Raw genomic sequence first — 12,198 nt, forward strand, 5'->3', positions numbered from 1 at the left:
AGGTCTCTGTGGTGTGGCACGTTTCAGAAAGTAATAAATCTCAAGGCCAGCCTCTATCCAAGCCGCTTAGTGTTAAGGCTACAGTTTAAATGGCCAAAATCAGCACAGAGGGGACACTGTTGTACTTGGTGTTTAATTCTTAAACAGGTGTGGGTCCCTGGCGGCCAGTCACGCCAAAAACCACAATCCGGATGGTTTTTGCTTCAAGTGCTTATAAAGGACAGGGATGTTTGGGGCCGAGGGACGGATTTCTGCCCAAAGCAATTAATGTATAATGACCCACCAGCAAACGGAGGTGGACCACGTAAGCAGCAAAATGGAAGTTGCTGTATGGAAATGCGCTCCTGAGATTCAAATGTTTTCAAATGTGAATCAAATGCAGAAAGTGCCAAAAAGAAAGGTTGTTCGCCTGGGTCTGTTGCTGGCCCCCCATCTTCACAAAAACCTCCCTGAAGTGGCGGTAAAGCCCAGTTCCCTGGCAAACACGGCACCCTTAGACCTCCACTGCTGGGTGTTCAGGAACTTTCCGACTTCAGGCTTTAAAAATGACACTCAAGGGCTTCCCTGGTGGCGCAGTGGTTGGGAGTCCGCCTGCCGATGCAGGGGACACGGGTTCATGCCCCGGTCCGGGAAGACCCCACGTGCCGCGGAGCGGCTGGGCCCGTGAGCCATGGCTGCTGAGCCTGCGCGTCCGGAGCCTGTGCTCCGCGACGGGAGAGGCCACAACAGTGAGGGGCCCGCGTACCGCAAAAAAATAAAAATAAAAATGACACTCAAGTGTAGGTTTAAAACTTTGCCTGTATTTTGGATTACTTTTTCGGGATGGATCCCTGGAAGTGGAATTCCTAAGGCAAAGGGCAGAATAATGTTTAAGTTTCTTGATCAGAGATTTCAAACTGGTGGCCCCAGAGTCAGTTTGGCTCTCCGTTGACTTTGATTTGGCCCGTGCAATTTTTTTACGCATGTCATCGTTTCAAAGAAAGAAGATTTCCCATTGGAATTCAGATTTCCAGCTTATCTTGTAAAATCAGAGCTACCCAATCTATCAATGTAATACACCACATTAACAGAATGAAGGAAAAAGGCCACGCAATCATCTCAGCTGACACAGAAAATGCATTTCACAAAAGCCAACACCCCTTATGATAAAACACTCACCAAACTGGGAATAGAGGAAAATTCCTAAGTGTGATAAAGGATGTTTTCGAAGAGCCCAGAGCTGACATCATACTCAATGGTGTAAGACTGAAAGCTTTCCCCCTAAGACAGAAACAAGAAGAGTATGCCGGCTTTTACCACTGCTATTCAACATAGCGGTGGAATCCTTGCCAGAGCAATTAGGCAAAAAAAAAAAAAAAAAGAAAAAAGAAAAGATATCCAAACTGAAAAGGAAGAAGTAAAACTATCTCTGTTCATAGATAACATGACCTTACATATAGAGAATTCAAAAACTCCACTGAGTAACTATTAGTGCTAGTAAACAAATTTAGCAAAGTTGCCAGGTACAGGATCAGCACACAAAGATCAGTTGTATTTCTACACACTATGAACAGTCCAAACAGCAGTGAACAATCCAAAAAGGAAATTAAGAAAATAATTCCACTTACAATGGCATCAAAAAGAATAACATACTTTGGAATAACTTTTACCAAGTAGGTGAAAGACTTGTACACTGAAATCTACAAAACATTGCTGAAAGAAATTAAAGAAGACCTAAATACATGGGAAGACATCTTGTGTTTATAGACTGGAAGATTTAATATTGTTAAGATGCAGTACTGCCCAGAGCAATAAACAGATTCGATGCAATTTCCATCAAAATCCCAATGGCCTTTTTTTTTGCGGTACGCGGGCCTCTCACCGCTGTGGCCTCTCCCGTTGCGGAGCACAGGCTCCGGACACGCAGGCTCAGCGGCCATGGCTCACGCGCCCAGCCGCTCCGCGGCATGTGGGATCTTCCCGGACCGGGGCACGAACCCGCGTCGCCTGCATCGGCAGGCGGACTCTCAACCACTGCGCCACCAGGGAAGCCCCCAATGGCCTTTTTTTTAGAAATGGAAAAGCTGATCCTAAAATTTGTATGGAATTGCAAGGGACCCTAAACAGCCAAAACAATCCAGAGTGGGAAAAAGTATCTGCAAAGGTCTAACATCAGAATACAAAAAGAACTCCTACAACTCAACGACAAAAAGGCACATAACCCAATTTAGAAATGGGCAAAGGACCCGAATGGCTACTTCTCCAAAAATATAGAAATGGCCAGCAAGCACGTGAAAACGTGTAATGTCATTAAGGAAATGCAAACCAAAACCATAGTGAGGGACTTCCCTGTGGTCCAGAGGTTAAGAATCCGCCTTCCAATGCAGGGGACGCGGGTTCAATCCCTGGTTGGGGAACTAAGATCCCACATGCCGCGTGGCAACTAAGCCTGCGCGCTGCAGCCACTAAGCCCCTGCGCCTCAACTACAGGGCACACGTGCTGCAAACTACAGAGCCCACGCACTCTGGAGCCCACACGCCACAACTAGAAAGAAGCCTGCACGCAACGAAGATCCCGCGTGCCGCAACTAAGACCCAACGCAGCCAAAAATAATAAATAAATAAAATAAATATTAAAAAAAACATAGTGAAATACCGCTTCACATCCACTAGGATGGCTATAGTTTTGGGTTTTTTTTAAGGAAAACAGTAAGTGTTGGCAAGAATGTGGAGAAATCAGAACTCTTCCATCGCTAGGAATGTAAAATGGTGCAGCCACTGTGGAAAACAGTCTGACAATTCTCCAAAAAGTGAAACACAGAATCACCACATGACCCCCATTTCCACTCCTAGGTAAACACACCCAAAAGGACTGAAAACCAACACTCGTACACAAGCGTTCACTGCAGCATTGTTCACAGTGGCCCAAAGGTGGGAACATCCTCAGTGCCCATGGACTGATGAATGGGTGCACAAATGTGGTCCATCCACACGCTGGAATATTACTCAGCCACAGAAAGGAATGAAGTGCCGATTCCTGCTTCCTCGTGAATGAACCTTAAAATCATTATGCTAAGGAGAGAAGCCGGATTCAATAATCATGCGTTGTAGGTTCCATTTATATGAAATATCCAGGAGAGCTAACAGAGATTCGTGGTTGCTGGGGGCTTAGGGAAGAGGGGACAGGGAGGACAGCCTGTGGGGACAGGGTCCCCTCCTGAGCTGACGGAATGTTCTGGAACTAGACTGAGGGGACAGTAGCACAACACAGGGCGTGTGCTAAACGCCACTGAATCGCACACTTGAAAATAGTTAAAATGGTGGATTCTACCTTGATACAAAATTTTAAAAGATCAGAGCTGCCCTTGTATCAATGGCTAGTTCTGTTACATTATCAGCCTGGCCTCTGGGCCCCCTGCAGTTTGAGACCCCGCCCTTTCTTCCATCACCGCGGAAGACAGGGGAGAGAGACATTCTCACCCAACTGGGGAGCCCCCAACCCTTTGGGGGGCGCCGCAGGGGAGCTCAGGATGTGAGAAGAGCTGGGAGGAGGCGTGGACGGCCCTGGGCACCGTCTGTCCGTAGGGACTCACAGTGGTTGGAGATGGTCTGTCTGTGCTGGTCTGGGAAAGGCCAGTGGCCACCTGGTGTCCAGCGCCTCATGGGACTGAGACACTGAATTTTTTTTTTTTTTTTTTTTTTTTTTTTTTGCGGTAGGCGGGCCTCTCACTGTTGTGGCCTCTCCCGCTGCGGAGCACAGGCTCCAGACGCACAGGCTCAGCGGCCATGGCTCACGGGCCCAGCCGCTCCGCGGCATGTGGGATCTTCCCGGACCGGGGCACGAACCCGCATCCCCTGCATCGGCAGGCGGACTCTCAACCACTGCGCCACCAGGGAAGCCCAAGAGAGACACCGAATTTTTAACTTCACTTAATTTTAATTTTTTTTTCAATCCTAAAGTGCAATTATTGAGAGATGCACACTTTTTCAAAATATATTTATTTATTTATTTGGCTGTGCCAGGTCTTTTTTTTATAACAACACCGGTGCGCGGGCCTCTCACTATCATGGCCTCTCTTGTTACAGAGCACAAGCTCCAGACGCGCAGGCTCAGTAGTTGTGGCTCACGGGCCCAGTTGCTCCGCGGCATGTGGGATCCTCCCAGACCAGGGCCCGAACCCGTGTCCCCTGCATTAGCGGCGGATTCTCAACCACTGTGCCACCAGGGAAGCCCTGCGCCAGGTCTTAGTTGCAGCATGTGGGATCCAGTTCCCTGACCAGGGATCAAACCTGGGCGGCCTGCGTTGGGAGTGTGGAGTCTCAACCACGGGACCGCCAGGGAAGTCCCACTTAATTTGAATTTAAATGTAAATCTCTCAAGACTCTAGCAGCCGCGTCCGGAGAGCGCCAGTTCGGCAGCTCCACCTGGTGGCTCCCCTTCCCCAGCCTCGACCCAGCCCCAGCGGGAGCCAGACAGGCCGTTTCCCCGCCCAGCCCTGCGGTCCGAGCCTTGGGTCAGCACACCACCACGCCCCGCCCTGAGTGGGCAGCCAGCAGATCTTCCCATCCTACTAAATCATCACTCTGTTTGCCCCCAAGTCTCGCTCTCTGCGGCCGGCTAGGCATCTGGTCTCCCACACATCTGCTGCTCTCGTGGCCGGAGCCTGGGAAGCCGGTCAGAACGAAACCCGCAGCCTCCGCAGATGTGCTCCTCTGACATGGGCACCCGCCCGTCTTTCCTGTCAGGAGCCAAGAATACTCAGGCTGCTAATTTGAACAGAAACAGTGAAGTTCTCTCTCTCGCCTCTTTGGGCACTTATTCCGCAATTTCAGTTTTCAGAAACAAAACCCTCCCGTATGCAAAATTCGTAGATGGCTGTGGTCTCCAGGATGTTCCTCGTAAAACAAATGCGTCTTGCCTGTGGTTTTACAGTTTCATGATCATCCCACGTCGCAGGGGCACAGTTCCGACGGAAGGCTGGCACAGAGCCGCCGGTGAAAGGGCGCGAATGCGGCGTGTTTAGACCAGCAGCGAGTATAGACCAGGGTGTCTCAGCATCAGCACGATTCACATTTGGGCTGGATCATTCTTTCCTGTGAGGCCGTCCTGTGCACTGTCGGATGTTTGCTAGCGTCCCTGGCCTCCACCCCCCACACCACCACACCACCCTTGAGACAAGCAAAAATGTCTCCAGACATTGTCACACGTCCCCTGGCGGGGGGCAGAATCGCGTGGGTTGTAGACAAAACCTGGGGAAAGAGGAGCGGGCCGAGTAAGACTCCGCGGTCACCCCTCTTGGGGAGCAAAGTGCAAAGCCTCTGGACCCCAGAGAGCAAGCTGAACCCCTAGACAGCGTTGCGTGTGGGTTCCTGGCCTTAAACAGGAGAGACTCACGCCGACATTTGTCATGCATTGTTCTGCCTGTCAGGTGCTGGCAGTGTGGGGATGAACAAGCAGATAAGCTTATTATTTCACTCAACAAGTATTTATTGCCTACTATGTGCCGGGCACTGTTCTAAGCACTGGTTGTATTAGTCAAAGTTCTCCAGAGAAACAGAAACAATAGAATTGAGATATATAGATATATAGACATATATATACATATGTATCCTACTCATGCGGAAATGCAAAGAAGCTGGAATATTCAAAACAACTCTGAGAAAAGAGCAAAGTTGGAGAACTGACACCAGCTTGCTTAAAGCTACGGTAATCAAGAGAGTGTGGTATTGGTGTAGAGCAGACAACTAGGTCAGTGGAACAGAACAGAGTCTAGAAAGAGACCCACAGATCTGGACAAGTGAATTGCAACAAAGGTGCAAAGGAAATGCAGTGAAGAAAGGCTAGCCTTTCAACAAATGGTGCTGGAACAATTGAAGTCTGTATGCAAACGAAACAAAACAAACAAAAAAAACCTTGGATCCATATATAAAAATTAATAGGGGGAGGGATAGATTGGGAGTTTGGGATTAACATGTACACACTGCTACATTTAAAACAGACAACCAACAAGGACCTACTGTAAATAAATAAATAAATATTAATACAAAATATTGTTAATACACCATTACACAAAAATCCACATAATACACAAAAATCAACACAAAAGAGGTCATGGACCTAGATGTAAAGCCTAAAAGTATAAACTTCTAGAAAAATATACGAGAAGACCTTGGTTAGGCCAAGATTTCTTAGATACGACACCAAAAGCACGAACCATAAAAAAAAAAAAATGGTAAATCGATTTCATTCAAATAAAACACTTCTGCTCTTCGGTAGATGCTGTTCAAGAGAATGAAAAGACAAGCCACAGACAGGAGAAAATACTGGCAAATCAAATCTCTGATGAAAGACTTTTATGCAGAATATGTAAAGAACACTCCTATCCAATAATAAGAAAATAAGCAACCCAATTTTTTAAAGTGGGCGAAAGCTTTGAACAGACACTTCATCAAAGAAGATATACAACGGCCAGTAAGCACATGAGAACATGCTCAACGTCATTCGTCATTAGGGAAACGCGACTTAGACCCCTAAGGGGACACATCTGCCCACCTATCAGAATGGCTGCCACACTGAGTGCCGGTGAGGACACATGGAAGCGCGGGACTCAAAACACAGACTGTGTGACCGTTTTGGTAAATAATACGGCAGATTCTGGACATTTTAAACATGCGCCTACAGTGTGTGATCCAGCGATTCCACTCCTAGACATGCACCCAAGGGAAACGAAAGAACATGTCCATGCAAATGCGGACGCCACGCAAACACGCAGCTGTCTTGGTAACCTCCCAACCCTGGAAATAGCTGAGGTGCCTCGAACTTGCCCGGCCGCTCCCTCTGCCTGGGATGTGCCTCCAAAGAGAACCACGCGCCTCCCTTTCCTGCCCCTCGGGCCTTCATTCAAACATCACACTGTCGCGAGGTCTCCCAGACAAACATGCTGACCCCGAAGGCCTGCAGGGCCGGCCCCCTGGGCCTGCGAGGTTCCCGCAGATGACAAAGGCGCTTCGCAGACGCGATTACACTGAGGATCTCGAGATGCGGAAGTGGGCCCGGGATACCCTGGTGGGCCCGAAATGTGATCTCCAGTGTCCCGTGAGAGGCAGGCAGAAGCAGCAGGTTCCGTGGCCGAAGCAGGATGCCCGGCTGCTGGCTGGGAGACGCCCGACGGGCCGGGAGCCGAGGGCTGCGAGGAGTGCAGCTCAGGAGGCTGAAAAGGCAGGGAAGGGTCTCTGCCCGGGGGGCTCCAGGAGGAGCCAGCCCTGCCCACGCCTTCTCCTGGGCCCAGGGGTGCGGGGCCGGGGCTTCTGGACTTCTGAACGGCGAGGGGACAAGTGCATGTCGTCTGAGTTGCCAAGACAGTGGACCTCCCCACGGCAGCCACAGGGACAGATGCTCTCCCCGTCTTGCTGCTGTCCCCAGGGCCCCACTCCTGCCCTTCTCAGCACCCGACACGCTTCCCATGTTCTTCGTTCGTCTCGTTACCGTGTGTCTCTCTAAGGGGACCATGAACTTGGAGCGGGGCGGGAGACTTGCTCTGCTCTACCCACACTCTCTGCCCTGCAGCCCAGTATATAGTCGGGCTCAGCAAACTCCGTGCTGGAATTCAACAGTGGAACAATAGCCCAGAAGACTTTTAATATTCATTGTACTGCAGGACGTAATTTACCAAATCCCCAGATGGGCCTTGCGTACAGCCGGTTGTGTGTGCTCCGTGTTTTTCTGTCCCACTCCCTCTGACCAAGCCCGCCGGTGCCATTTCGCCTCCCAGAGGTAACCATGCTTGTAGTTTGGGTTGTGCGCTCCTGGCCCATGTTTTACATTTTACACCTGTATGGAAGTGTGGGTTACACCCGGTGCTCCTTGGGGTCTGTGTTTAAAGTTCACACAAATGGAGCGACTTTTCTTCAGGCCGCAGGGGACACACGAGGATCTCCTTCCTTTTCCTGCCGTGCAGTGTTCCATTGTCAGGACATGCAGCACGTTATTCATCCTGCACCCTGCTGCTGCACCGGGCAGAGTCCGGGCCAGAAAAGGAGGGACCACCCCAAACAAGGAGGAGCTGAATGAAGGTGGGCGGGGCCAGCGAGAGCCACACGCTCACACCCTCCCCGTCGCCTCTGCTCCCATCGGCTCTGCAAGGACCGTCGTTGTCCTTGGGTCCTGGGACCGTGTGTTGAAGCTCCTCCAAAGTCCCCAGGAGGGGCCTGGCTGGCCAGGCGACTCTGCACTACCCCGGCCAGTTTAACCTAAGAAAGGCAGGGTGACTATTTGGACCTACAAGTAAAGGCACCTCACAAAGGGATTTACCCTGAGTCACCTGCTCCTGGAGGGTCACTAGGAGGACCCCCGCGGGGCTTTCTTTCCACAGTTGTGTCAGCACGACCCCCTTGAACTCCGGCGAGCCACAGAATGATACAGGACAGAGTCCTGGGTCCAGTCTCAGCCGCATCCCTTGTGAGTGTGACTGTACTTCTGTCGCTTCACCCGTCCGCTTGGGGGCATCACAGGTGGAGTCAGCCCACACCCGCCCCAGAGAACCGGCGGGGAGGGGCCAGGCCTGCGCCCAGCAGATACTTAGAAACAGCTCCTTTCTGTAGAAAGAACGGAAGTGCCCGCCTTTCTCTCACTTCCTTTCTGGGGCCTGGGCGGGTTGGCCTGTGAGTGGCCAGCTGTTATTTTTGGGCCTCGGTTGCTCCGTGTGAAACCCCGGTCCCCCCAGAGAGGAAGGGGGGGCACCAGGTGACCTCGCCCTTGGTCTGGGGTGCAGCCGGCCCAGGTGCAGCGGTTACTGCCTCAGAGTGAAACCCACACTGGTCAGGCTGGTTCTGCGGCCAGGTTTCCTAGCAGATAAGCACCGTGTGCGGTATTTACAGACACTCAGAACGCAGAGGGGCTGCGGTCCGCTCCCCCGGTTTTGACAGAAGGGAAACTGGGGCCCAGCCCCTCAAGCGCCTGCTCTGAGGTCACACACGGAGCTTGGGACACCAACAGGACCAGAGCCCAGAGTCTGGACCCCTCCGAGGGGTGGCAGGCTTGCCTGTTTGGAGCAGAACGGGCTGAGCTTTGAGGACCCTGAGCATCTCCTCCGCCCACCCCGTTGTTCCCAGGGTCCTGGGCCTCCTGGTGGGTGGGCAGGGCTGAGCCTCAGGGGGAGGCAGGGCCATGAGACTGTGTGCCGTCTGGGGTCCCAGAGTCCGCGTCAGGGCAGACGGGGAGAGCCACCTCCGTCCCCCTCACGCCCATTCATGGTGGCCTTTAGCGGTCTTCCCTGCTGCGCCATCTGGGCTGCTCTTTGGCGATCCCCGTGACCCGACTTCACCGCACTGAAAGCGGCTGTGTGGTGACCCCGCACCCCCACGCTTGTTGAGCTTGTGCCACAAGCCAGACGTGGTCAGGGCTGTCCTCACGGACAGGGTGAGGTGCCAAGAAAGCTTTGCAGGAGCCGACGGGTCCCCCTAGCAGGTATCTGGGCACAGAGCTCTCCCGGCCCAGGGACTGCACAGCAAGGCCCTGACGTGCTTGAGGCCCAGAGAGGGAGCCCGTGTGCGGGGTCGTGCGGCTCCTAGAGAGAAGGGCCCGGGTGCAGGGACCTGGCCTCAGGCTCCCACTCCGAGGGCTCTGGGCAGAGGACGACGAAGCAGTGACCTGGGCTATAGGTGGCACTGGGCCCGGGCGGGGATCACACGGACGAGGGCGCAGGCAGGAGAGAGGCCACCTGGCCCAGCCAGGTGAGGGGGGAAGTGGCTCGAAGCAGGCGGGGCAGGAGAAGGTGGGAGGTGGTGGTCTCAGAATCACCGTGAAGGGGACCCCTGAACCTTCCAACAGATGGGGGTGGGCCGTGGAGGGAAGCGGGGCGTCCAAGCCGCTCGGGGCCGGGTGCCCGTACCGCCCTCCCAGCCAGCCTCCCAGAGCCCCGCCAGGCTGCAAGTGAACGAGGCCGCCCACGGGCCTGGCGCTCTGCTCGGCGAGGGCTCGGACACGGTTCTGAGGGTGACGACACCAGAGTCACCGCTCACGAGGACCTCAGGCAAGTCTCCCATCTCCACATCCGTCTTCCTCGTGAGACAGGCATTGATGGGTCTCTCCTCTCCTCCCCAGATCCCTCCCGAGGAGACAGGTGGCTACACATCAGGGGCTGAAACACGAGGCGAGCAGGGCTGGGCCCGGGGGGCTGAGGGGCTGCCCTGGGGCCATGGTGGCCGAGAGGGGGTTCCCTCCCGACGGCAGAGGCAGAGCTGAGGCGCAAGGAAGACAGAGCATCAGGCGGGCGGAGGGAGGGAAGAGTGTTTCAAGCAAAAGGAACAGCATGTGTGAGGGCCCTGAGCCAGCACAGGGGGTGGCAGCTGAGGAACGAAAAGGGGTTTACAGGCAGAGAAGTGCTGGCTGGTGGGCCAGTGGTGACACAAGTGTGCTTGTGACACAGGTGTGGGCGTGGTGGTGACACAGGTGTGGCGTGGTGGTGACAGGTGTGGCGTGGTGGTGACTCAGGTGGTGGTTGTGACACAGGTGTGGGCGTGGTGGTGACAAAGGTGTGGCGTGGTTGTGACACAGGTGTGGGCATGGTGGTGACACAGGTGGTGGTTTTGACACAGTGTGGGCATATGGTGGTGACACAGGTGTGGCGTGGTGGTGACAAAGGTGTGGCGTGGTGGTGACTCAGGTGGTGGTTGTGACACAGGTGTGGGCGTGGTGGTGACACAGGTGTGGGCGTGGTGGTGACACAGGCACAGCGTGGTGGTGACACAGGTGTGGGCATGGTGGTGACTCAGGTGGTGGTTGTGACAGGTGTGGGCGTGGTGGTGACACCGGTGTGGCGTGGTGGTGACACAGGTGTGGGCATGATGGTGACACAGGTGTGGCGTGGTGGTGACTCAGGTGGTGGTTGTGACAGGTGTGGGCGTGGTGGTGACTCAGGTGTGGCGTGGTGGTGACTCAGGTGGTGGTGGTGACACAGGTGTGGCGTGGTGCTGACACAGGTGTGGCCATCTCTGCTCGTCATCCCCAGCGTGGTTCCCAGCAAGGTCTCCCCAGCCCCCACCAACCCGGGCAGCGAGTGGCGTGGAGCGGCAGCCGGGAGGGGCCCTGGGCCGGGGTGGCAGGGACTCGGGGGGCAGGGCCCTGTGCCCTTCTGCTTTGGGCCCAGCGGCACTCCACGTCACATGCGGGGATGGTGGTGCGGAGGCTGGCCCATAGCCCCTTCCCCCAGAGTGGAGTCAGAGCCATCCTGAACCCACAGGTGTTGTTTCTGGAAGAAGGATCCAGGGCTTACCCTGCTGGGACGGGTGAGACCTGCCCCTCGCACCACCACCCAAGCCCACCGGGCCACGGAGGGCGTCCTGTGGGCTCTGAGGAGGGGGCGGGGGTCACTCTTGGGGAAGAGGTTGAGGCCTTCATCTCACCCCATCCTCGCCGCCCCACTCTACAGATGAAGAAACTGAGGCTAGGGGAAGGGAGGCGTGGGCCCAAAGCGGGGCCTGGCCGGTGTGTCTGATGCTGTCCTCGCTGGGTGACGGGGCCACGGGCTTCGGCCTCCCCCGAGCTCGCGATTTCACTCCCGGGTAAACCTTCCGGTAGAACAAGGTTCACGGCAGCTGTCTGTAACGGCCCCAAACTGAACTTCCCAAGTGTCCATCAGCCTGAGGACACAGCCCACCCGGGAACGCAGTGGGTGACCGACACACGCGACGCAGGTGGAGCGAGGGGCCCAGAGCACCGGCACAGACGCCCTGTGAGCGCCTCTGTGCGACGTCCACGGTCAGGCAAAGTGAGTCTGGGGAGAGGTGACACGGCCGGAGGGGCTGGAAACCATCAGCCTGGGTGCCGGGGAGCAGGACACTGGGGACCGGCACGCCCCGCACTCCAGTCACCCCCAGCACCAGAAGACGCCTGCACCCTGGCCGCCCCATCCTGCCATCCACGGGGTCGCACGGGTCACGGGAAAGGGATCCCGGCTCCCCGGCACCTCACAGCACATGCCCGGCACGGCCGTGGTGGGGCCTGGGTGGTGACCGGGGACCTCAGGGCAGACACGCAGCTGCTTGGGGAGGGGGGGCGCTCAGACAAGGGATATCCATCGCTGGAGGTGTCTGGAACTTTCTGGAAAACCCGCCGCAGGGTGCAGAACCAGCCTGACGTGACCCTCCCCCCATCCCCCCACCTCTGGATGAAGACTTGGGCCGAGTACAGCTTTTCTCGCCGTGAAAAGCCCTCCGGAT

General features: G+C 54.9%; 1 protein-coding gene across 1 annotated transcript; it reads left to right on the top strand.

The window, feature by feature from the left end:
- Window positions 1–10,407: 10,407 nt before the first annotated feature.
- Window positions 10,408–11,564, top strand: LOC125962108 (uncharacterized). Its single transcript, XM_049702149.1, has 6 exons — window positions 10,408–10,429; window positions 10,535–10,557; window positions 10,600–10,621; window positions 10,685–10,729; window positions 10,769–10,813; window positions 10,960–11,564. The coding sequence occupies exons 2-6, from the start codon at window positions 10,543–10,545 to the stop codon at window positions 11,472–11,474; spliced, it is 642 nt and encodes a 213-aa protein (XP_049558106.1). The 5' UTR covers window positions 10,408–10,429; window positions 10,535–10,542; the 3' UTR covers window positions 11,475–11,564.
- The last annotated feature ends 634 nt before the right edge of the window (window positions 11,565–12,198 follow it).

This window comes from Orcinus orca, chromosome 19, assembly GCF_937001465.1.
Source record: "Orcinus orca chromosome 19, mOrcOrc1.1, whole genome shotgun sequence".
NCBI lineage: Eukaryota > Metazoa > Chordata > Mammalia > Artiodactyla > Delphinidae > Orcinus > Orcinus orca.